Source organism: Protomyctophum bolini (genome assembly GCF_963924005.1).
Source record: "Protomyctophum bolini genome assembly, chromosome: 16".
Taxonomy (NCBI): Eukaryota; Metazoa; Chordata; class Actinopteri; order Myctophiformes; family Myctophidae; genus Protomyctophum; species Protomyctophum bolini.
The window spans coordinates 30,783,472-30,807,194 of NC_137877.1; the positions used below are offsets into that span (position 1 = coordinate 30,783,472).

Here is a 23,723-nt window from a genome sequence, read left to right on the forward strand (position 1 = left end):
TCCCTTTGGAAACCACAAGGTGTCAGTGTAAGTTTACAAGAGAGAAGGCAAAAGGAATCGTCAAGTGCAAATGTGCAATATTCAAATAGTTAAACCCATACCATAATCTGGCACTGGTATTTGGGTTGAAAATTTAAATAATTCATTGATTTAACTTTACTGTATTTATTATCATTTAGTCTTAACAGAACTGTACAATTTGTACCCAAAATGGATCATACAGCCCTTTAAAAAGTAAGAACATCAAGAGCAGCAAAATGAACACTCCATGAAACAAATTTTACAGGGGAAATGTTAAACATTTGTACAGAATGGTACTGCTGCAATTCAAAATTGAAAACATCTCCTGTACAGCATATACAATTTTTCTCAATTAATCTGCTTATTACAATTCCTGCATAGGATTTTGTACATTGTCATTTTTCTACATTTGGTTATTCTGTGCATTAAACATTAGTATGCTGCCTGGGCCTATATAGGACACTAAATGCCACTTGTATGCTAAACAATACATTCTCATGGCTAAGTGTAACTCAAATTAAAGCCTAACACTTTCTGAAAACAAAAAAACAAACATAAGAGCCAAATTGATAGTGAAATCATTGTAGACCTACATAAACTATGACTGTCCTCTCCTACAGTAAATGAACTCCTAGCAGCTCAATCCTTTGCACCCTGGCAGGACCATGTTAAGTCATCTAAACACGGGGCTGCCAGGTCTCCCTTCAGCCCTTTAAGGCTTTTTTTTCCAAACTCACCAAGTGTCCAGTCACATTTTCTTCAAGATTACTTTATCAGTTTCAGTGCTCTGTTAGACCTTCACAAGGTCCATTTTACTCATGTTCTTTTAAAAACATCCTTTCATAAATTCAAGTTCTGCCATTGATCATCCACATCGTGGGAAACGCCAATTAAGACACCTGGCACGGCTCCGAAGAGGAACTGTCAGAAACCTCTTCACCACACTGTCCCCAAATGCGTTGCTCCTTCCATACATATAGCTGCATGGAGCCTGGCTGTTCCGAGTGACCCTTATACCCCAAACCTGTGCAGGAGCTGTGTGTGCAGTCACAGGAGCAGTTGGCTGGTCAGTCCATCCGTCTGTCAATCTTTCCTTCACAGTGCAAAGCAGTCAGTATGAGATGATGCTGGACATGGGCGTTCCTGAACCACCAGCACCCAACTGCAAATTCCCAGAGGAGCTAGACCTCCTCATATGAGGGAGCAGGTAGGGGTCACTGCCCAGCTGGTGAACATCGAAACGGTCCTCCTTCCTGTAGGCTAGGCACCGCCTTATAAAACCCTAAGGGATGAGACGCAAGTTTCATCACTTCAGCCGATATGACAGCAATAAAATAAAATAAACAGCATTTTCTTTGTTTCGTCAAATATTTAAAAGGTAGTGTGTATTGTGTAAGTGATGTTTCGGTTAAAACAATATTTTCGGTTAAAAAGTTAAAGCTGAGGGAGAACTGTTACTGAAAACTAAAATGTTATCTTACTGCACCTTTAACACAGACAATTTCAAATTAAATCTCGCTCTCACACACCTTTGCTTCATTACTGGTGACAGGCTTGACGGGGAACTGAACATCGGTAGCTTTTAGTATGGTGTTTTCCTGCAGGATGTCCTGTTGGGACTGGTTGTGGCCGAATGGCTGGAAGTATTTGTCATTATTTGTTATGAAGATCACAGAAAATAAACAATAAAAAGAAGAAGAAAAGGAAAATAGATAAGGCTTCATCTTTACCTTTCTTCCATACAAACACTGGAAGAAGATAACACCCACGGACCACACATCCACTTTATTAGAGATTTTTGGTGGTTCTTTACCAACCACAAAACACTCAGGAGGCAAGTACCTGGCCACAGAGAAAAGAAAGGAGCCATCAGTCAAGGCTAATGTTTCTCAACAAGGCAATACTGCCCTCTAGGGGACATTTAATGTCATATTACACTGAAAATACATTATATTATCAATTGCATGTTAATATACTGTGTTTATATTCATTTTACTAGTTTGGTTGGCAACAAGTTAAACTCTATTATTAAGTGCTGGGGGGCATATTTTTATTCAGCAGCAACACTCATTCTCCACACCAGTTTGACAATGTCCTAGCAGTGACTGGCACTAATATTATATAATAATTTTCAATAGTTTGTTGACCAAATCCAATGGATTCAGCAGGCCTGTGTATATTTTCAATTTACACAGCAAATGGGAATCACCTTGGGGGGTTACTTTAACTTAATATGTTAATAAACAAAATCAATCAAGATCAACATTTGTTGTGAATGGAGTCATAATCATCCATGTCCGCATCACGTTTAATCTATGAATTCCACCCGTTTAGACACTACAAATTAGCTGTTTTTTTTAATCTAGTGTATTATAATATGGACATGCATAATGAGCGTTTGGTTTACCAGTAGGTGCCAGCACCCTGTGACGTCAGGTCCATCCCATCTACACCGTAGTTGTCATCATCCATGATTTTGGACAAGCCAAAGTCAGTGATTTTTATTTCCCCACAAGCGTTGCCGTCCACCAGCAGAATGTTGCCTTTAATAGGGAAGGAACAAAGAATATTACTTCAGTTTACTGTTATATTGACTGATCACACAATTTTAAAGATTGAGTGCCACGATTCTTGCCACGTCATATCGCCTTATGTCTGACCGTCTGTGACATCCCCCACTGTTTAGTTGTGGGATTTATAGTAGAGCTTCGGTAAAAATCACTTCTGAACATTGTATGGAAAATGTAACGGTGGTCACGGTAACCTACAGGTGTCTGTTATGACAGTGTGATGAAATGAATGGATGGGTTGAAAAAAAAACCTTTTAAATCGGGTTGGTATGCTGCTCTGCATTGAATTCAACATACAGAGACAGTCCTGGTCGAGAACACGCATCGCCGTTTACCAATGGAGTTTCGTTTGATCCGGGACGAGACTCCATGTTAATTTAACGCACTGAATGCAGTCTGCCAAATAACGAAATGTTTTAAACGGTTGTTTCAGCCCATCGATGTGTTTTTTCACGTATGCCCAAACATGGGCATACACCAAGATCACTGCAATTTTCCAACGTGACTTTGACATACCCTATGCCAACACTCGCTTTAGGTCCAGAGCTGTCATATGCTCTGTCTGCACCCGTTTTCTGTCGTATAGACAAGCGGAGCAGCATTATCTGACAAGCTGACAGGCATCTAAACATATTTATTCCTAAAATGTATAGCTATAAAACTAATAAATATTATACATCTAAAAAAATATAAGGCATACATCGACGATGTGTCTTTATAAGTTTAGATGGTTAATAAAACTGCTTTACTGGCTCTGTTAAAACATGTGAAATGATTTTGACTACGGGAGTCTATAAATAATCCCTGTGATAATATAACATTTTTATTTTGGCATAAATGGACATGTCGTGAACGCCTTTATTTCCAAGTGACATAACAATGACGAGCATATGGCTTGCCTATTTAGTATTTGCAATGGTATAGGAGCGTTAGGGGCTTAATCATTCATCCATTAAAATAAGTGCTTTAACAGTCATTCAGATAAATTGCAGATTTAGTCATCTGGATCAGATAGGCCGAGCGCTTATGAGAGATCATTTTCGGGAGTCGGGACCGCGGCGGGCGCCACCGTTTAAAGCTTTTCATGGACACATCCCAGTCCCACCCAGGGCCAGCACACACCAGCCTTCATCCATATGTTTAAATGTATTCATTCATCAATCACTCAATAAACGTTGATTAGGACTGCCTAGCCAGGCTCTCTCTCATTTATGTGGCATCACTCACTCACAGCAGTCTCACAGGGATCGCCTACCTACATGACTGCTTTAACATGCACTGCGCACAAATGGGTAAAATAAATATACGGTAGCCTACAAACGTATTCCATTCATGGCGATGCAACTGTGATGTGTGGTTCATGTAACCTTGACTTGACAAAGGTTGTACCCACACGGAATAATCCTACTGGCAAACAGCTATTTCTTTCCAGCGTAACAAAATGCAAGTAGGTGTGTGTGCGTGCGTGCGTGACATGACAGGCAAGCGAGGCAAGAGGGAAACAGACAACAGTAGGCCTACAGCTATTTATTATTTAATTCATGCAGGCGTTTGTTCACCAATATATATCTTTATTTATTTAATAAACACAACACAGAGTTGGGCTTGCAAGTTGCATGTGTGCATCTCTCTGTGTGTGTTGTTTGTGGTTGTATTCCAGTTATTCATGTTGCAAAATCGGGTGTTTCAAGGAATATTTAAGGACGTGTTATTTAAATGACGGTCGGTTTCAGCCGTGACATTTATCAAAGCTCCGACCAAAAATACGCTGGGATTAGCCATTTACGATCACTTGTGCGTGTGTGTGAGTGTGTGGCGTGTGAGCGTGTGAGAGAGAGAGAGTGAGTGAGTGAGTGAGTGAGTGAGTGAGTGAGTGAGTGAGTGAGTGAGTGAGTGAGCATACCTGGCTTGAGGTCATAATGGATGATGGGGGGCTTGATTTCATTCAGATATCTCAGTGCGTTCACTATCTGCATGACAATGGACCGCGCCTCTTTTTCAGACATCAGCTTGTGCTGCTTCAGGTAGAAATCCAAGTCGTTGCCTTCGCAGTACTCCAGAACGGTGCAAAAACTATTGCACGGAGAACAGAACAAATAAATCTTCATAATATTTCTCTGAATAGTAACAAGCCATGGGCATTAACCCAATTATTTTAACCCTATTTTAAAATCAAATAGGATTTTTTTTTTATAGAAGAAAATCCTTGAATGATGGCTGGTTATTTGCCAAAGTAGGGACTGCCCTACTAGCCAGGGTGAAAATGTACCCGCATTTGGATGGTGTCTAGTGTTAATTTCCCCACATTTCTGAACTGTGGAATACAGAAACTCTCTGAATAGGAAAGTAAGAGTGACTTACGTGTCTGTGTCCAGTGAGAAGTAGTCATAGAGTTTGACAATTCTGGGATGGTCCAGCTGTTTGTGTATTCTGTATTCTCGACATGCATGTCTGAAGATGAAGAGGTAATGTATGTTATCCAATGTTACCAGTGGCTTGTAATGAAAGATTTTAGATTGACATAATTCTAGACATTAAGCTTATGGTAAATACTAAACAACATACTTAAAGTGTGTTAAAGGACTTATCATAGTCAAAGAACAGTATTTACTGTCTGCATATATTGCCATGTAAATAAAGTTAATAGTTAATGGACCCATGGTTACGTGTTCAGTCTTACTTGTGGTAATTCTCTTTTTTCTCTTCTCTCCAGTTCTTATTGAGCTGGTGGATTTTCACAGCAGCATAGCGTTGCTCAATCAAGTCAAAAGCCTGTAAAAAGGAGAAAAACAAAAACTTAACTTAAATGAAAAACCAAATTAAAGACAAGCCCACAGTAAATATTAGATGAATGTAGTATTAATTTTACGATGAATTCAACCACTCACCTTGTAAACTTCACTAAAGCCTCCTCTCCCTAAAAGGTGTAGGAGCAGATACCTCTCATTCAGTGTTGGGTGGTCTTTGAATCTTTTGGTTTTTTTGGAGGGGGGCAGACAGATAGACTTAAATGAGAATTTATAATAAAAAACAACATACATAGCACATCTTCAAGTATTCGTTCCATATCCATTTGTAACAGATTGCAGATTCAGATTGTAACTCTGAGATACTAGAGGTTTGGGCCCTCAAATCACTGCTGTGCGGCCCTCACACCTACGTGGCACCGCCGATCCGACTGATATGTCTGAGCCATAGTGTCGGGGGCTTTGTCAGAGTACCCGTTTTAATATAGGATATTTTTTATTATTTTTTAAAATATTTTTTATCTCACGATTTTGCAACCCATTTTCACCCAGTGTCAATTATCTAATGTAATCCTGGGCGCTACACTTCGTCTGCCAACCTGGGGGGCTTCGGACTGACCTCATGCTTCCTTCTATGCATGAGGAGTCCAAGCTTTTTCTTTTCACCTGACAGGGGGGAGTTTCCCTGGCCAGACATAGCACGTGGAAGGAACACGTTATTCCAACCAGTTCTTTTCCCCTCCATCAGGCGCCCCGGCTGGCCAGGATAGATAGAGGACGCCAGAAAAATTTTCGTCGGCGAACATTTTTCGTCAACGAAATTTTAGTCTAGTTTATTTTTGTTGACAAAATATTTGTATATCATATTTAGTCATAGTTTCAGTCATCATAGCTTAGTTTTCATTTAGTTTTCGTCAGTGAAAAAAGGTAGTCGATGAACATTTTTCGTCGACGAACAATTTTCGCCGACGAACATTTTTCGCCGACGAACATTTTTCCTCAACGAACATTTTTCGTCGACGAAAAGAACACTGGTACATGTCTTGTCTTAGTGACGGGCCTATCAGATGTCTTGTCTTATTGACGGGCCTATCAAATGTCTTGTCCCGGGGGGGGTCCATGGAACTACATATTTTCAGATGGGTGTCCGTAACCAAATACAGATAATTCTGGTGGGTCCGACTCCTTGACATGAAAAAAGTTGAGCACCACTGACATAGAAACAGGTTTTTCACAAAACCATCAGGATTTAGAAGCAAGTTTTGGGCCTCAGGACTAAATGGGTTAAATTATGTTGAACTCTGGGTGACATTACATTACATTAGTCTATACGTTAGAATTACAGTAGTCTATACGTTAGAATTGGCTGTAATAAATTATGTATGACTGACTGACTGGCGTCAAGAGTACATGTCTTATTGACGGCAGTGTTGTTTTTGGCAGCACATCTCTATTTTAGTTTTAGTCATAGTCTCTTGAAACGTTTTCATATACAGACCTGTTGCGAACTCTAGTTTTCGCCGGCTGCAAGTGCACTAATAACTTTGGGGCGGGCCCGTCAAGAGTTTGAATGGACAGGTATCAGTCAAAAGGGAGACATCGAAGAGGAAGGATGGATGGAGAAGGATCAACATATGGAATGTCAGAACAGGTTAGCTCCATATATGGAGATATAAGGGTTTGAGGTCAGTTGCTGGCCAATATTGACGACATCAGGGATCTCCATCCCTGATGTCACACGGCACGACCATATATGGAGGCGTGGGGTGGGTGACGGACAGACTGACGAGAAATGCACATTTTATAGTAAACTATAAAATCACGTTGACCGTTGGCCCTGTGCATACAGTAGTACATCCAGACCGTTGGCCCTGTGCATACAGGAGTACATCCAGACCCGACATCAGTGCAGAGACGCAGACTCACTGTGAGCTGTCTTCATTATTTATTCTCTTCAGTTCCCGAATGTGAAGGTTGCGCACTCTTTCCAGACGCTCCAACTCTGCCTGGATCTCAGCCTCCTCCTATAAATGATTCAAACACGCAAACAGACATACAAGCAAAACATCAGACCTCATCAAACACCCCATCTAGTCTATGACTAGTTCTGTATTCAATATTAATGGCAGAGTTGGTATGGTCTGCTGAGGGGCTGTCACTTTGATCAACTTGTGAGTATTCATTTGACTCCATCAGTTCTAAACCATTGCCCTTGTTAAAATAAAGATTAGCAAGTTCATTGACCTAAAATCCCAACATGCCTTATGTCTTAGGTTGTCTTATTGTGAAGTTACCCTTCTGTACTTCTATGCCCTGTATCTGAACGTTTTACTGCCGTCTCTGGAACCTGAAGGGCCGTCTCTGGAACCTGAAGGGCCGTCTATTTCCGCATCTTTTCGCTGATTCAGCATTTGGACACCAAATTTTGGTTAAGATAAATGTCAGCCATAGGTAGGGTAGGGCGAGGAAAGAGTAATTCACATATCATCCTCTAGAAGTGGCCAAGTACGTGAGACTAGGCATTTGAGGATGATCAAATGTGTGTATGTAAGAACAGAAACAATAAATATCCATCTGCAGGCTGGCAGACCAGCTAATTTAAATTTCATCTAGCAGAGTCATCAACTCCATCGGTACATCTCCATCTCAGCCAGTCTCTTGCTTAGAACTTGCATCATAGTTGGACACGCAAACCACACACACACACACACACACACACGAGAAAAGCTCAAATGCATCAGCGTCTCTCACTCCCTCCCTCCCTACACACCACAGCTCATCACTATTTGTAGAACTCCATTCATGCTTCAAGAATAAACTTTGGACACCATCTCCAATTCTCCATGCATGCACGTGTTGCAGGAGTCAGGTCTAACACTGTGATTGGCTCGTTGTCTGCTCTCTCGCCACGGACCACAGCAATGTGCCATTGACAGTTTGAAGCAAGGCTGTCTGAGTGACTAAAGCCCAACACACACCGGGTGCGCAGCGACGCGACGTGGAAAATAGAACGGTGGCGTATCGGAGTGCCAGGCGAGGCGTGAGCGCGCGTCGGAACGCCGCCGGTGTGCGATAGGTTCATTGAAAATAACGGAGGGTGTTTTGACGCGCTGCGTTCGCAGACGGTGTGTGAGGCCCTTCACATAACCAGGAGAGAGGATTTAAAAGCAAGTTGGGAGGTTGATGGAAACAAATAGCGAGGAATCGAGGATACATGGTAAAATCACCAACCAGCAGTACAGTGGGCAGGTCTAACGTTCAGAACCAAGAGCAGAGCCTCAGCCTGTTAACTCACGCAAACATCATGTTACACTGTCATGATGATGGATTGTTCAATAATGTAGTGAATTAACACTTTATGGTGCTACCTCCATTCATGCTTCAAGAATAAACTTTCTTTTTAAAAGTGGGTTCAGAATTCGACTAACCTTCTTAATATGTCCAAGGCGGAGTTTGAATATTTCTTCCTGCTCGTGGTACTCAGCTAGAGTCAACCTTTGGAAAGGAGTATATGAAACACTTAATATCTTCCAGTGTAGACATTTACTTTACAAAAAGGTAATACAACTACCATGTGGCTGTTTGGTAGAAATTTGGCTTGAGGGATTTCTCTCTCTTCAGCTCAGATTTAATCTTTACTAAGCCACCACACAGGGTTAATTGTTTCTTTATTGACCATCACAATTCAACAGGATATAAACCAAGAACAATGTAAATACTGTATAAGTACAGTATGATGATGTTGGCTGGATAGTGTCGATTTGTCTTATAGCCATGGTATTGCCAAGGCCTAAACTCACAGCTGAGGTAGACTGGGCTTTACAAAGGGGTCGCTTTCTGCTCCATTCACTGCCTTGGTTTTGCGTTGCTTTGGCTCAGAATTTGTGGTTGGTGATTGAGAACTGTTGGAGGACGGGGGTTTCCTCTTGACAAGGAGCTTTCTCTGCCTCTCTATTTCCTCCCTCTGTTGGTTTATCCACTCTTGCTGTCTGTGGATGCAATAATATTTAAGAGGGGACAAAATCAATATTGTTTTTGTACCATCTAGTCCACCCACGGTTAACGTCTTAAAATATTGAAGAGTACAGCATTTGCAGTGCACCTAATTGGAAAAAGCCCAAATAAGTCTGGATCAGCAAAACAATTAAAACGATTAAAGCACTTCCTAACTAATGGACCAATTCTTTCCAAGAAAAATGTAAACCTCAATCTTATTTAAGAGGGTCTTACTTGACAAGGTTTTGGAAAGCATAGCCATCAGTCCACTGTTCTGTGAAGGATGCTCCATGTCTCACAGTGGTGAAATGACCCAAACGTAGTCTATCCTGCATGCTCTTCTCTCGACATGTTTGCTTCTCCTGTGTACTCTGGAAAACATCATTATGTGGTCATCATTTGGTCCCTATAATCAGATAATTATAAGGACCAAATAAGCTTGTACACACACACACACACACACACACCACACACACACACACACACACACACACACACACACACACACACACACAATGAACGACATTGAACATACCTTTTCTATAAGCAACTTCTTACTCATGGTGATGCATTTATTCAAGCGTTCCTTGTACTTTTCAAGTAATTTTTGTTGTTCATCTATCTGTCTCCTGAGATCACAATTTGCCTATGTAGCAGAAAACAAAAACAGTAGACAATTACGTTCCTGATCCACCGATTGTTTCATTACATAAGCTATACATAATGTGGAGATACAACCAATGATCCTTGTTGTGCTCAGTTTGTTGCAATTGTTTGCAAACTTTAAATAAGAAGCTTGCCCAATTCAGTAGTAGTAGTAAAAAGTAGATTTTGTCACAACAGTAGATCACGCCCAAGATGGGTGAACGGATCCCAGCACTATCCTTATCCCTTACCCGTAGCAAATCATCTATTCTTCCCTCCTTCTTCTCCAGGTCTAGATTTTTATTACTTTCAAGAGCAGCCAACTTCAGCCCAGTAAGGTCAGTCTGAAAGGTAGAGCAGCAGCAGCACAAGTAAGAATTTGTTGCAAAAACATTAGCATACAATTAGATAATATGAAGAATTGATTAGAGCCAACTTTTGACAAGATCCTCATCCTTACCTGAACACATTTGATTGCTAGTTGCTTTGGATGCATTGTATGGTCCCCAAAAGACAGACTTGTAGGAGATGAGCTATTTTGTCTAACCTGCAACAAAGAGGGCAATAGTTTTTCATGGAGTAATAATGGAATGGAGTGACAGAGTGGATTGTGAATGCTGTGGTGATCACTTACAGATGAACCCTGAGTGGAGTGGGAATGTGAGTTCTGGGGTGAGCGTATCGCAGGGGGGAGACCTCTCACTGGACTGGACCCATTTCCTCCCTGGAACTTAAGTCAACAGGGACAAGTAAGATCTTTGCCTGCCATTTTGCAACATCATATGCATACAGCCTCTTTTATCCCACAGCGTTTTTATTTTAGGCCGCTTGCATAATCCCGGCTCGCCATGGCTCTACCCTCCTTATTGCCTTAAACTGGTACCTTTTTGGTACCACCTACTGTACTGCAACACTGCTGACCGCTGACTGGTCAGAGAATGCTCGCTAGCATCAAGACAGACAAACAGACATCCATGGAAAACTCCATGGAAGATTGCGAGTCACGAATACTGTGGTCACACCGACACGCTATTTTCTTTAAATATTTGTATTTTTTAATCTTCCCTTTGTGAAGATGTCTCCTATGTGTAATTGCTGGTGTATTAGAAGACTGCATTGGGGATTGGTCGCGAATACAAGCGGACGAAATGAGTTTTCGCCGACGGGTGGCTGGCCTTTAAGGTGCGTTCATACTTGAATGGTTAGAGCGGCACGATTACGTACAAAGTCAATGCAAAGACGATAATTGTGCGACCTGGGGCAGCACAAACGGGACGAACCGAGGCGAATATATATATATATTAAAGTCTGAACGCAGCTTTAGAAATAGGGTGAGAAGTTGAGTCACGCAAGAGAGACTCGGGGGACAGACGCTGCTTCTTCGCCTGGAAAGGAGCCAGCTTAGGTGGTTCGGGCATCTGGTTAGGATGCCTCTTGAGCGTCTCCCTAGGGAGGTCCCATTGGGAGGAGATCCCGGGGCAGACCAAGGATGAGATGGAGGGATTACATCGCCTCACTGGCCTTGGAACGCCACGGGATCCCCCGGAGGAAGTTATTAATGTTGCTCTGAAGAGAGAAGTCTGGAGGTCTCTGGTGGAGCTGCTGCCCCGCGACATAACTACGGATAAGCGGCTGAAGATGGATGGATTGGGGATTGTCTGTGTTACTGTTTTTTTTGTTCTTTTTTTTTCAAAAAATAAAAACTAATAATAATGTTGCTATATGGTATACTAGTGATGACCCGTAGCCCGCCGGTTCCATGGGTTATAGATTCAGACGCAATTATCACAGGCGGGCGAGGATTATGCGACGCTGCAAAATAAATGAGTGATTGATGCAACTTCTTGGATCTCTTGGATCATTTCATTCTGGATTAGCCTACAGTATATAGCTTGGAATTTGCAACAGCAATGAAAATTAACTTGGACCGCTTCCGAGAGGGCAGTGAGTAGGCTACAAGGAAAATTATGAATGAAATGCTGCTGATGTAGGCTGTTCAAAAATGGTCCACAACACACTCCCTCTCTCTGGAAAGCAATTGATTGGGCTCGTTTGTGTGTTGAAAATCTGGCTTTGTTTGTTGGGACGGGTGATCCACGCATCACTACTACACTACTGTATAGCAACAACTACACAGAGGTGTTCCCGGCTTGAAAAGGTATAACAACATACAGTAGGTGTTCCAGGTCTAAATGGGTCAATATAAAGATGATCAGCTCTAAGAGCAACTAAATGGAGAATAGACCCTTATTAACCAAGATAGGGGTTCAGTGAAAGAGTAAAACCAAAATAAACAAAGTAAAGTAGATTAGAGGCATGGCAATTCAGGGCTATGTATTGAAAAGCGGCATGACTTGGGGAAAATTAATCATGGCAGGATGGCACGTACAACATTCATACAGCACTTCCTTTTTATGTGTGAATTATAAAAGATTTGGACTTACATCAAAATAATCACTAATCTTGGGTCCTCGCACAATAGATTTTCCTTTGAGAGAGAAGGCAGAGTATTGTGATTTACTTAAATATTTCAATCATACTCCAAGGATCCAGAAACCATATTAAAAGCTTGTTTGAAAAAAAGAAACATACCTTGGCTGCTCTCCGACTGGTTATCAGGTTTCCTTTTCCTGCCTCTGGATGACTCCGACTGCTTCTTCTCAGGAGTCTTCAGGAGAATTCAATTTAACAACCATTACTGTTTAATTCTTTTGACTATTTGTCAATATACTGTACCATCTACTGTAACTACTACTCCTCCTACAAACTGTACCCACCGAATAAGCAGGAGAACTTCCCCGTTTCACATCGGAGCCCTATGAAGGAAAAGAGGGGAGAGAGAGCCCTTTAATTTAATGGCAAAACAAATATTAACAGACAAGAGACAAATCTTAGTGTAAACAATAGATCTGATCACAGAGGCGTTTTACAATTTGGAAATTAATTTACTAATGGGCTCTGCAGTCTAAATAGAGGAAATGCACACTTGTACCATATATGGAGCTGGCCTGTTCTGACATCACAATGTTGTTCTGGTATCTGCATAGACTCCATATTCAGGCATAAAAGGGATACAGATGCATTTCCAACTTGTATCGTGCCCAATGGGCAACGCTCTAGTTTCTTAGTAAATCAATGGACTCTGATCAGGCAATGTACATGTTGCATCAACAAAATAACTGCCATACATTAAGTGACCTTGGGAACCACCAATGATTTCCAAACAAAGTGCCCCATAGGACAGGAGCCAATCTCCTGTTTCTGTAGCATCAGGTAGCTTGATGTACAAGTACACCCCCTGGACAATCACATGGACTGGAATCCAGGCATTTGGTACTAGTCCATAATCTTTGGTATGACTAGGCCAGGGATTGATCTCCCAACCTCCCAATCTAAGGACCACTAGGCCACAGAGCTGGTAATCTCATACTGTACATAATTTACATGAACCAAATTTCTATTTCAATGCAAATGAGGCTAAATGAGTCCATTCAAAATAGTAAACAATACCACAATCTTGGGCTAGATGGTTATGGTCAAAATGATTATCATGATTATATTGAGATCACGGTTGACACATTTTTTTAATCACACTTTCACATAAATGTGACACTGCTTTGACATCCATGGTGTGCATCAAAATCTTCCATAATTCAGTGTATGGCCTAGGAAAACAAATGTCAGGATTGTCATTTTAGTTGACAATTGACATTTAGTTTTCGGCATTGGTACATAAGCCACTTTCTAATTTGAACATTGGAAAACTTTTACAGGGAATCTGGTCGGGACATTGTCCGGTTTTGGCCTTTCACACATGTAGCATGTCAGTTTCAGATGCGTTCACACATGAAGGTAAATAGCCTGTTTGATAAGGTGAGGGCTGGAGTCTGAACAGTATACACACACATTAGCTACTCCCATTTAAATATAACACAGCCTGAGGGAGATGCTGGGATCAAATTCATTATTTTTCCCTTCCACAGAAGATGACGGATACATCGTATCGCTTGGCATGGTCTCTCTTTGATGCACCCATGCACAACACAAACAACATCTTTGCTACCATAGTAGGCCTAATAGACATAGTAGGCTTGACATTAAGGCTTTGGGACAAGTATTAAATCTTCCCAGACAAGTGCATTAAAATTGTACTTGTCCGTTGGACAAGTGACTCTAGTTTTCGCTTATTGTCTGGCATTATTGTCTGGCTTTCCTAATCATTACCTTTCCAATATTGTTAATAGCCCTAGAATGTCTGTAATCTTACATACCTTTCATGTATTCCAAATACACATAAGTGAATGGGAAATGTAGTTGTCCGAAGGACAAGTGCCTCAAAAGGTTAATGTCAAGCCCTGCCTTTTGCACAAATAATTAAATGGAAATGGTAGGAGAAATGAACTTGAGAAGACCAACAGTCTTCACTTACAGCAAAACATTTCAGATTTTTTTGGTCAGTTGAGTCGAGCGACCAAAACAGTTGAGTTGACCCAAAAAAAAGGGGTCCCGCACACCGTCTCCGCACAGACAGACAATGAGCTACAACAACCTAGTTTTCATCTCAACGAGTAGTCCACAGAGCTGGAACAGACAAGTGCACACTGCGCAGGGAAGAGTTTGTATTTAGTTTTGCTTCTGAGCCACTGATCATGGAAGTTTGATCTGTGAATACTTCAAACTCAAACACTTGAAATTAATGAAACAATAAATTGGTTTTCAACCATGTCTCTCCAAACACCTTGGGATGAGGGGAGGCTCTTCTCGCCTCGACAATAGAACATGTACACTCACTAAAAGTAAATTCAGCGGACAATCACAGCGTCCACACAGAGTGGCTTGAGCTAAATCGGACATTACCTGGACTTAAGTCGAGGGTCCTACCAGCATAAAGTCTGTTGCAAGTCCAATCTTACTGAGCTGGAATATTGCGTTCATACATTCAGCCCCTCTGTTTAAAGTCTGGCAAATGTCCAAAATACTGCACAGTGCATGTGTGAAAGTCTAAATTATATTTATATTTTCAATTTAAGCTTTGTAAACAAAAATGTCCACCGGCAGATATGACGATTAACTTAAACATAGAAAGAAATGACTGACAATGACTAGTACCAATAATCAAATAATCTATGGCCCAACGAGGCCACACCTTTTATGTGCACTGCTTTTGCTTAATATGGTTTGCAGCAGAGCACATTTTAAATGTCAATATCAGTCGATGATGTTTATTGGGAGGCCAAAATTTGATACATTTAGCAGCCCTACCAAAATCTCATGCTGCATGTACAAACAAGTAGAACTACATTTTCCCACAAAGTTCCAGGCCCAGAGAATTAGGCCAGCCTTGTGCAGTCGAGGAATCTGCTGACAGGTGCTGGTGTGATTGAGTGTGTCACTGGAGAGCATCGTTAGGGAGCGTGTGACGTATGGGGGGCATCTGTGTAGGTGACATGTGTGCGCATTCAGCAGCTCAGTGGCAGAAGAGGCCAAACACGTTTTACTGTGCTAGACTCAGTTTTCCCTTCTTTCTCTCAATTTAAGAGACCCAGCCATCAGTGACTTATTGCACCAGCCTGGAGGATGAACTAGACACTGGGAGGTCTATGAGAAAGCGCACAACACAGTAAACCACCGTACATGTCGGCCATTGTGAAAGTGGCTGCAGTCTGCAGCGGCAAGCGTTTCATGATGTGATGGTTCTGGACTGTTAAGGTTAATGTCACAGATGGGGGCTTCCATCAACCCCCACAATCATGTGTCCAACTTACCCTGCCTCCAAAAGCCATATCACCAAGTACAATAAGAATGCCATCATCGGCATGAATTAGCAGCGCAGGTATCCACTGTTAGACAAGCGAGTGAGAGCATCATGGAAGCAGTGTCAGAAAATGCAAGATCATGGTGTTGATGCCTTTAATCAGGTACATATTGATCAGGGTAGCATAAAGATCTATTCAAGTGTACAGTATACAGTGTACTCTGTTAACCCAATTAAGACGTGACATACTGCCCTCACAATGACACTGGCATTTTGATGACACACCCACAATTTTTTTAAATTCCCCTCGAGGAGCACTGCAGCAAATTGTTTTCTCTCCACTTGCAAAATGAAAATGAACCTTATCAAACAATCCAAAGGGAATGTTTTCCAGTCAGAAATCAATGTCAGAAGTGTCCAACTATACCTCAGATTCCTTGTCACTTGAGGATCCCAGGCTGCCAAAGCTGTGATTTGAACATTCGTTGTTTGTCAAGCCCTGAAAGAGATAAGAGACGATAACTGTGTGTGGTATGCGTGATATATATACACACACACTTTTTTTTTTTTGAGGGGCGCTAGCCCCTACTACGCCATAGACGCTAAAGAGAAATGTAATGTTTGTTTTGAGGACTAAAACAAACATTATGTTGTAAGATGATAAGAGCGCCCCTCACTTCACACGGGTGTGATTACATACACACACACACACACACACACACACACACACACACACACACACACACACACACACACACACACACACACACACACACACACACACACACACACACACACACACACACACACACACACACACACACACACACACACACACACACACACACACACACACACACACTAAAAACATTATCTATTCATTACTGAATGTGTGTCAGTCTGTCCCAAGTGGCAATTCAGTGAAAACAATACAAAATAATCGACAAACACGAATATATGTGTGCCTGGGTTCCCTGACTATCCAACCCATCGTTCCCGAGTAGCCCTGGGCCCTCGGGTACCACACTACATACTCTAACAAGTACAATGGGTCTTGCATAACGGGGGAGGGGCATGTATTCCCAACTTGCTCTCGGTATACATTGTTCCTGACCTGCGTGGTCACCGAGTAGGCCTATTGGGCACCTGTCTAGTATAGAGTAATGATTCAACTCGCTGACAAGCAATTTCCACATGAAGTTGGCGAGGTAGACATTACACACATGCACTTACTTTGGTTCCCCCACTGGTGCTGCCAGTGCTGCCCCCTGTGCTGCCACTGACGCCGCCCATGAAGCGTGCTTCCAGCAGCTCCTGTCTTCGGGGGTCCAGGCTGTGCAGCTCCTCCATGTTGCCTAGGAAGGTTAGCGACAATTTACATTGTTGAGTGTATATTTTAAAGACTAGCCTAACTATATTAGTTAGTTATAAGTATTGTTAGTATGGCTTGATTTTACTATTGTCTCAACATCTTTTCCTAGCAGTAAAAAAAAACGAAACATTAATTTTAAAATGTGATGTCAATGTGAAGTCAAGTCAAAGAGTGAAAAGGAATCAAACATGCCATACTTTTTTTAGAACAGCAATCTTACAACTGCTTGGCAGTGATGCCAGTTCTTCCCCTGTGAGATGGCTAACTCCCCTGGGTCTCAGAGGAGGTCTGATCACTCAGTGCTTACTGACATAACCTCTATTCTAATGAGAGCACCATTTTGAATCTACAAAGGGCTAGGGTGCCTCAGCACGTATCCACACAGTGCGGCAAGTAGGGGATTATGAAATCTTTTGAAGTGGTGAGAGGCTAGCTGATGACCAAATATTAAACATTGATGATTTATCTATACTTCAACCATGTATGTAGTATGTACCTTATAAATAATAGGCTAATTGTGTGTTCGTGCAGCAAAGGCCATGCTAACAGACATTTAGTAATAAGCAAAGATTCAGGTATCTCATTAAATGCTGCTCATCTCTTCTCTGCTGCAGCACATAGATGCGTCTGACCTTATTTCAATATGTCGTCAAGAAAATTAAAAAGGAATACATTGCATTGTGGACAAGAAAGCCAAGAGCAAACAAAACCCACTCTGGAGATTTGGAAACACAGGATATACTAACATGTAGGGAAATACTCCTAAGAATAATGTGACATCATCAGCTCAGACATCTGTGAGGCAGAGGTGACATGAATGCAGTACAATTTGGCTCGAGGGAGTTGACATAGAAATCACAGCTAATGGGAACCAAAACGCTGCTACATGGTCAGCCAACAATACAATGAAAATGTATTTTCAATGTCACAATTAAAATGTATTTAAATCCATCAGCTAGCCTATACTATCACATACAAGCAACATAAAAGATTCCCAACTTGCAGACAACATTACTGTAATATAGTGTAATGTTAATACATAACAGTGGCCAGAAGATAGGCTTCTGTATTTCACTGCAACATGAAGTAACTTGAGAAATGTCACGTAACACTAACAGGTATGATGCAGTAGACCCAGAGTAAATACTCCACCTAATGACTGTGTGTGGTCATAGCAAAATATCATTACACAGATTAGTAACAGAGAGGCAAACAAGCAGGTTATTAAAAGCCTGCTACAAAAAAAAGTGAAAGTTACCAATTAATCTACTTAATATTTCGGAAACTATTATCCTTCTGTTTTAAAATAGGTTAAACGGCATATAAACATCCAGTGAAATATCTACTCTCACTCAGTTCCTTCTAGAATAGACAGAGATCAGTTATTTTCCACCATGTGGGAAAACTTTACCTACAAGGTGAGCAAGTGCATGTACACAATGCCCATTTCCTTGTGGCTAATTAATGTCAACTCAACATCAATCATGAACCAGTAGCTGACAACTCACTCCAACTAATAATAAATTAGCGCAAACTAATCTTATAGGCTACGTATACTGTGAAATACAGCACTCAAAGGAGACAGTGTCCAAAGTATGCCAGCTATGATCAAAACAATAAGGAGGTAAAGTAATTGGATTGGAAGTCTTAGGTCGCATTCTCACCTAATACTTCGGTAGACTCGAATGCGTATGGGAGGAGAAATGGGATTCTTGCATATTTAATTGGCTACGGTTTGCCTTCACACTGTCATGATCCGCAGCAATTGGAAACGCAGCAGGGGGGACCTTTATCAATGTGTTACATTCATAAACTAGCCTACACAGTGAAATGATAAATCTATGGTGATAATTATACTCATAACGTGCATTATGTGTCGTGCCGACGGTCTGGGACTGCCCCCCCCTCTCTCGCTCTCTCACTATAAGCACGCAGCCACGCACGCACTGTTCTTTTGGGCATGGAGGCACAGCGCTGAGCGCACTGATATAACAGACAGCAGCGCAAAATGTTTACAAGTTTATCGAGATGAAAGTTCCTACTCCCCACTAGTCCCCACGCAGTGACAGCACTCCATGTTTACGGCACGCACAGACAGACAGAATATTCTGTAGGCTATAATACTATTACACTGCACTGCAGTGTTTTCTTAAGCAATTGATTAATGTACTCGTCCTCATTTCGATCAGGGCTTCAGTCTCCACTCTCCTCATTCGACCACGTCTATCCACGGTAACGGGACATCTTTGCGCTGCGTAAAATATGCCTTCTCCGTCTCCAACTGTGTTCAGCTCCTCACCCGCCTGACGTATGTTTGCTTCATTTCCTGTATTTGCTGCGGATTGCATTCACACCTGCACCGAATCGTAGTCAAGCGCGATTGGAAGCGAAGCGAAACCCCCGTTTTTGCTCGGAGTAAAATGCGGTTCTTTGTTGCGCATTAGGATTCGAAAGAGCCTTCACACCTGCCAAACGAAGCGCACTTTCTGAAAATGCGCAGCAGGATTCGTTTTAATCGCAGCAAAGCTCTCTGGTGAGAATGCGACCTTAATGATCAAGCATTCATCTCACACACACACACACACACACACACACACACACACACACACACCACACACACACACACACACACACACACACTTAATCAATTAAAAAGCTTTTTCACTCTAACAGGAAATGGAACACAATCTATGAACTGAAATGGAGATTCTATATTATTCCCAAAATGACCATGAGCAGCGAACTAGCATAATGCTTGCATGCCTTGCCGTCATACATGACTTATGGTTGGCAATTTATAAATAAATAAAAAAGGAATTAAAAAAAATTAAAAAAAGGTAGCACATCCAAAAATTAATCAAGCTGTACTAAGCAAGTACTCACATTTCCATTTCGTTATTGGCACACACGCTTACGAGAAATGGAAATGTGAGTACTTTGTCCACCGCTTGTTTAATTTTTGGATGTGCTACCTTTTTGGATTTTTTTAAATTCCTATTTTTTGATGTATACTGGATTTGGGTTTGGCACTCAACTGAAAACCATTGCTGATGCGCAACCTCTTTTTCTCATTTATACATTTATAAATAAACTACTCATCCAAACAAATCTGAAGAAAATTGTAGGTCTACCCAAAATGTGCTCTTTGTTATAAATAAAATTAATTTGATGGACCCCCTCCATTTTACAAAGCCATGGTACAAATACAGCATCTAGCCCTATCTTATTCTCCTGCCATCACTAGAAGTTCAACATCAACAATCACAGTAATGCAAAATAAATCAAAAACTTTTCAGAGGCCACCTCTGATTGTCATAATGTCATTGTTGATATTAGTCGTCCTCTACTTTCAACCAACAAGTGCACCTTACGTTGACAATGCAAGCACTAGGTCCCCATTGGACTACAGGTTCCATCCTGGAGGCTAATCTTTCCGGTGATAAGATGCCCACCAACGTAATCAAAAAAGTCAAACAAATAACAAGATTCCTCTACAGGATCTCCTCACTGGTCAATAAAAACACCTTGAAGACCCCAACGAGAGCCCTCGTACAAGGTTTCTTCGACTATGCATGCACCTCTTGGTACCACAGCACTTCAAAGGCCTTTAAAACAAGGCTCCAGACTTCCCAAAACAAACTGGTCAGGCTCCTACTTGGCCTCACCCCCCGAACCCACCTCGACAGGCTGGAATGGCAGGCTGGAATGGCTTAGGGTCGACGACAGAGTACAGCATCTTGCAATGGGTCTGGTCCACAAGATTCGATACACCACCAAGATACCCATGTACCTGTCTAAATACTTCCTTAATGATAACGAAGTCCACACCCACATCCCCCCCCCCCCCTTTCCCCTCACTGTATACATTTCTTTTCCCTTTTTACCTCCTTTATGATGAATTCCTGTTCTGTTCTTTGGCTATATAGAAGTGTCTATTTGTACGTCTCTAAATGTTTTGATGAATTGAACAAGGTGGACCCTCTGTGTAATACAAGTGTAATGCTTTATTGGGTCGTCCACTCACAGTTAGTCTTTGTATTGAGTTGTGCTTAAAATGTACTGTAATTCTGCAAACTGTTAATAAATATTTCAGCAATCAAACTATGTTCCACTACGTCATTAATAGCCTCAGCCTCCAATTTAGAAGAAAAACAAAAGCTCAAAAATCATAATACTTTTTGTTCTATGAGCCAAGTTACCAGCTAAGTTGTCCCACCAACTAAGCCTTAAGTTTTAGCAAATATGATATAGCAATCTGTGAAATGAATACCGGTATACAAAAATAGGTGCAACTCAATATGCATTTATTGTATTAACGCCAGCATAACTGTAGTGTACAACTGTAATTCATTAATACAAAAAAATAAAACAATTAACAATGCATTCCCAATTCCGCACATAAGTGCCAGACCAGAGTCTATGATCATTTCACTTATTTATGTCTGAAATACAATACACAGCCCCCAAGTTTACTGGCCAGGAGGATGACAGTGTTTCAAACATGAATTGGGAATAACATATTCACAACTATCATCAAGCCCCTGCAGAAGCAAGCGGTTGAACCCTTAGGACTCTCGCTGTCGATGTCATTTTAACTCCATGCTGTTCGGCAGTGACCACCTGTTTATGACAGACACTTGGAAAGTCATTCAAATCTCTTGGGCATGAGCCAGCAGAATGTGATCAAAACAAAAACACCAATCATGCAACGAAAAGAAAGTCATGTTCTCAAATATGTTGGCCAATCAGGTAATTGATTTCACTGTGTCATAGACAGTCTCTATTGATTTAAATCTATCAATGCATGGATGATAAATGCGAAGGAATATAGCTAGGGAGTAGGGTCTATCAAGTAGCATCATGATCGTAGAAGTTCGCCATCTTGATATTTTAAACGGTAAAGTTGTTCTTGTATAAAATACTTGTTAAGGATAATTTAATTCAACAATTGCACTACTAAACGGCAACATCACTTCGTGGTGCTTGCGTAGAGATGGCACATGCATGGCATGATGGCACACAATAGCACAGCCAGCGCAAAACACAAAGAATAGGGCATCCAGCACGGATCCAATGTATGTGACCTGACTTTTGGTGGGGGGAATCTAGACTCTAGAGTTCAGACAGCTACTTATCCCTACGTGTCAAATTAAGACAGACACTGATTACAGCTGCCAGCAGTGCACAGCAGCAGCAGTAGCTGACTGTTCATGTTCAAGGCAACACACATCCCCCTGTGCTCTCCAGCTCTCGGCGTTGAGAGTTCTCTCTCACACAACCGGTATCTACATTGTATTATTAAAGATAGGCAAGAAAACAGCACAGTTAACCTAGTATAAGTCTAGATCTGAGGTAATGGCAAGGCTATTTATTTTGGTTAGTTAGCTACCATGCCAATGAAAACGTCAACCACCATGCGAAATTGCTTAACACCATTAAGATCAAGCCATGGCATCGCAATGCCTGAATGCAGTGGTTATGGCAGTAACCTGTCAGTTCTTTATGCACATTGTCTATATGATTACACTGGCCTGACCACAGTGACAGTACTTCATAGCTTCACTGCTACTAGCTGCTAGCCAATAGGCTTTAATATGGACTTTGTAGCTGACGTGATAGTGGAACATTGCCTAGTTTATACGAGTCGCGCAACTATGCCGCTCGATAGAAACGAGGTCACATAAAACTGCGAAGTGTCGACGCGAAGAACGTCGACACTTCCACAAGTTAAAAATGTGTATTTCTTTGTCGAGCGAGTTACGCGAGCAGGTATAAATTAACGTTAGCCTTCATATAGCTAGCTACAACACACTCGCCAGCTAGCCTGCTGGACCACCAGCTCGTCATTTTAACACCCTCTTATTTATATATTCCAATTTTTATTTCAATGCAAAATTAAAGAAACTACTCATGCGCCTAGTGGTGTTTCACTATACCTTCCTTTTGGCCTTCACCACTGCCGTGATATGTTGATGAAAAAACAATCCGTGTTGGGGACGTGGAGCGCTGGGACCAAAGATGGCGTCCCCTCCAAACTTCCACTACTTTTGACACTCATCAAGGTACTTTTTTGTATAGATTTTTTTGCTTGACTCGCTAATATGCTTCTCAGTACGTATGGAACCAACTAATTGACCAGTGGCATTAGTCGTGTATTGGTACAGCTGCTAGCTTCAAGTCGGATTAACTAATGTATCCTTTATTTCGCCACAAACCTCTTCACACCTCAGCAGTGCGTCCTAGATCCCTCCCGGGCTACCTCTACTGCCTACTTTATGCTCCGCCGTACGACGGTGTCGCGCACAGAAAAGAGACGATTTATAAGCCCACAACGAGTCGCATCCACGACACCTGTGAGCTTGTAGAGTGGCTATTTTCAGCGCGCGAAACAGTCGCACGACGAAGTATATGGACTTACCTACTCTGCTGTGAGCAGTAGCTCAATGGTGAGCAGTGAACTGACCTGAAACGTCACCAACATCGTGTGCAAAGTTTTATCGCGAGGATGTTTTTTTGCCTTTTAAATTACTATTTTTGAAATAACAGGGCCTTAAACTAATAGTCTGTATTTGTTTTACAATTCACCTCGTAAATCTGTGTAGCACCTTTGAGAAAAG

At 41.6% G+C, this 23,723-nt stretch overlaps 1 protein-coding gene across 1 annotated transcript; it reads right to left on the reverse strand.

Moving 5' to 3' along the window:
• Window positions 1-149: 149 nt before the first annotated feature.
• tlk1a (tousled-like kinase 1a) lies at window positions 150-23,511 on the reverse strand. The gene is given in 25 exon segments (XM_080784996.1): window positions 150-1,303; window positions 1,551-1,658; window positions 1,752-1,863; window positions 2,429-2,564; window positions 4,495-4,664; window positions 4,953-5,042; window positions 5,272-5,363; window positions 5,480-5,561; window positions 7,265-7,362; window positions 8,767-8,833; window positions 9,139-9,327; window positions 9,569-9,705; window positions 9,870-9,980; window positions 10,231-10,323; window positions 10,440-10,526; window positions 10,614-10,709; window positions 12,424-12,467; window positions 12,572-12,647; window positions 12,757-12,795; window positions 16,162-16,233; window positions 16,968-17,089; window positions 23,043-23,049; window positions 23,052-23,079; window positions 23,081-23,121; window positions 23,123-23,511. Coding segments are annotated over 25 exon segments (2,310 nt in total). The 5' UTR covers window positions 23,165-23,511; the 3' UTR covers window positions 150-1,132.
• Between the last annotated feature and the right edge of the window lie 212 nt (window positions 23,512-23,723).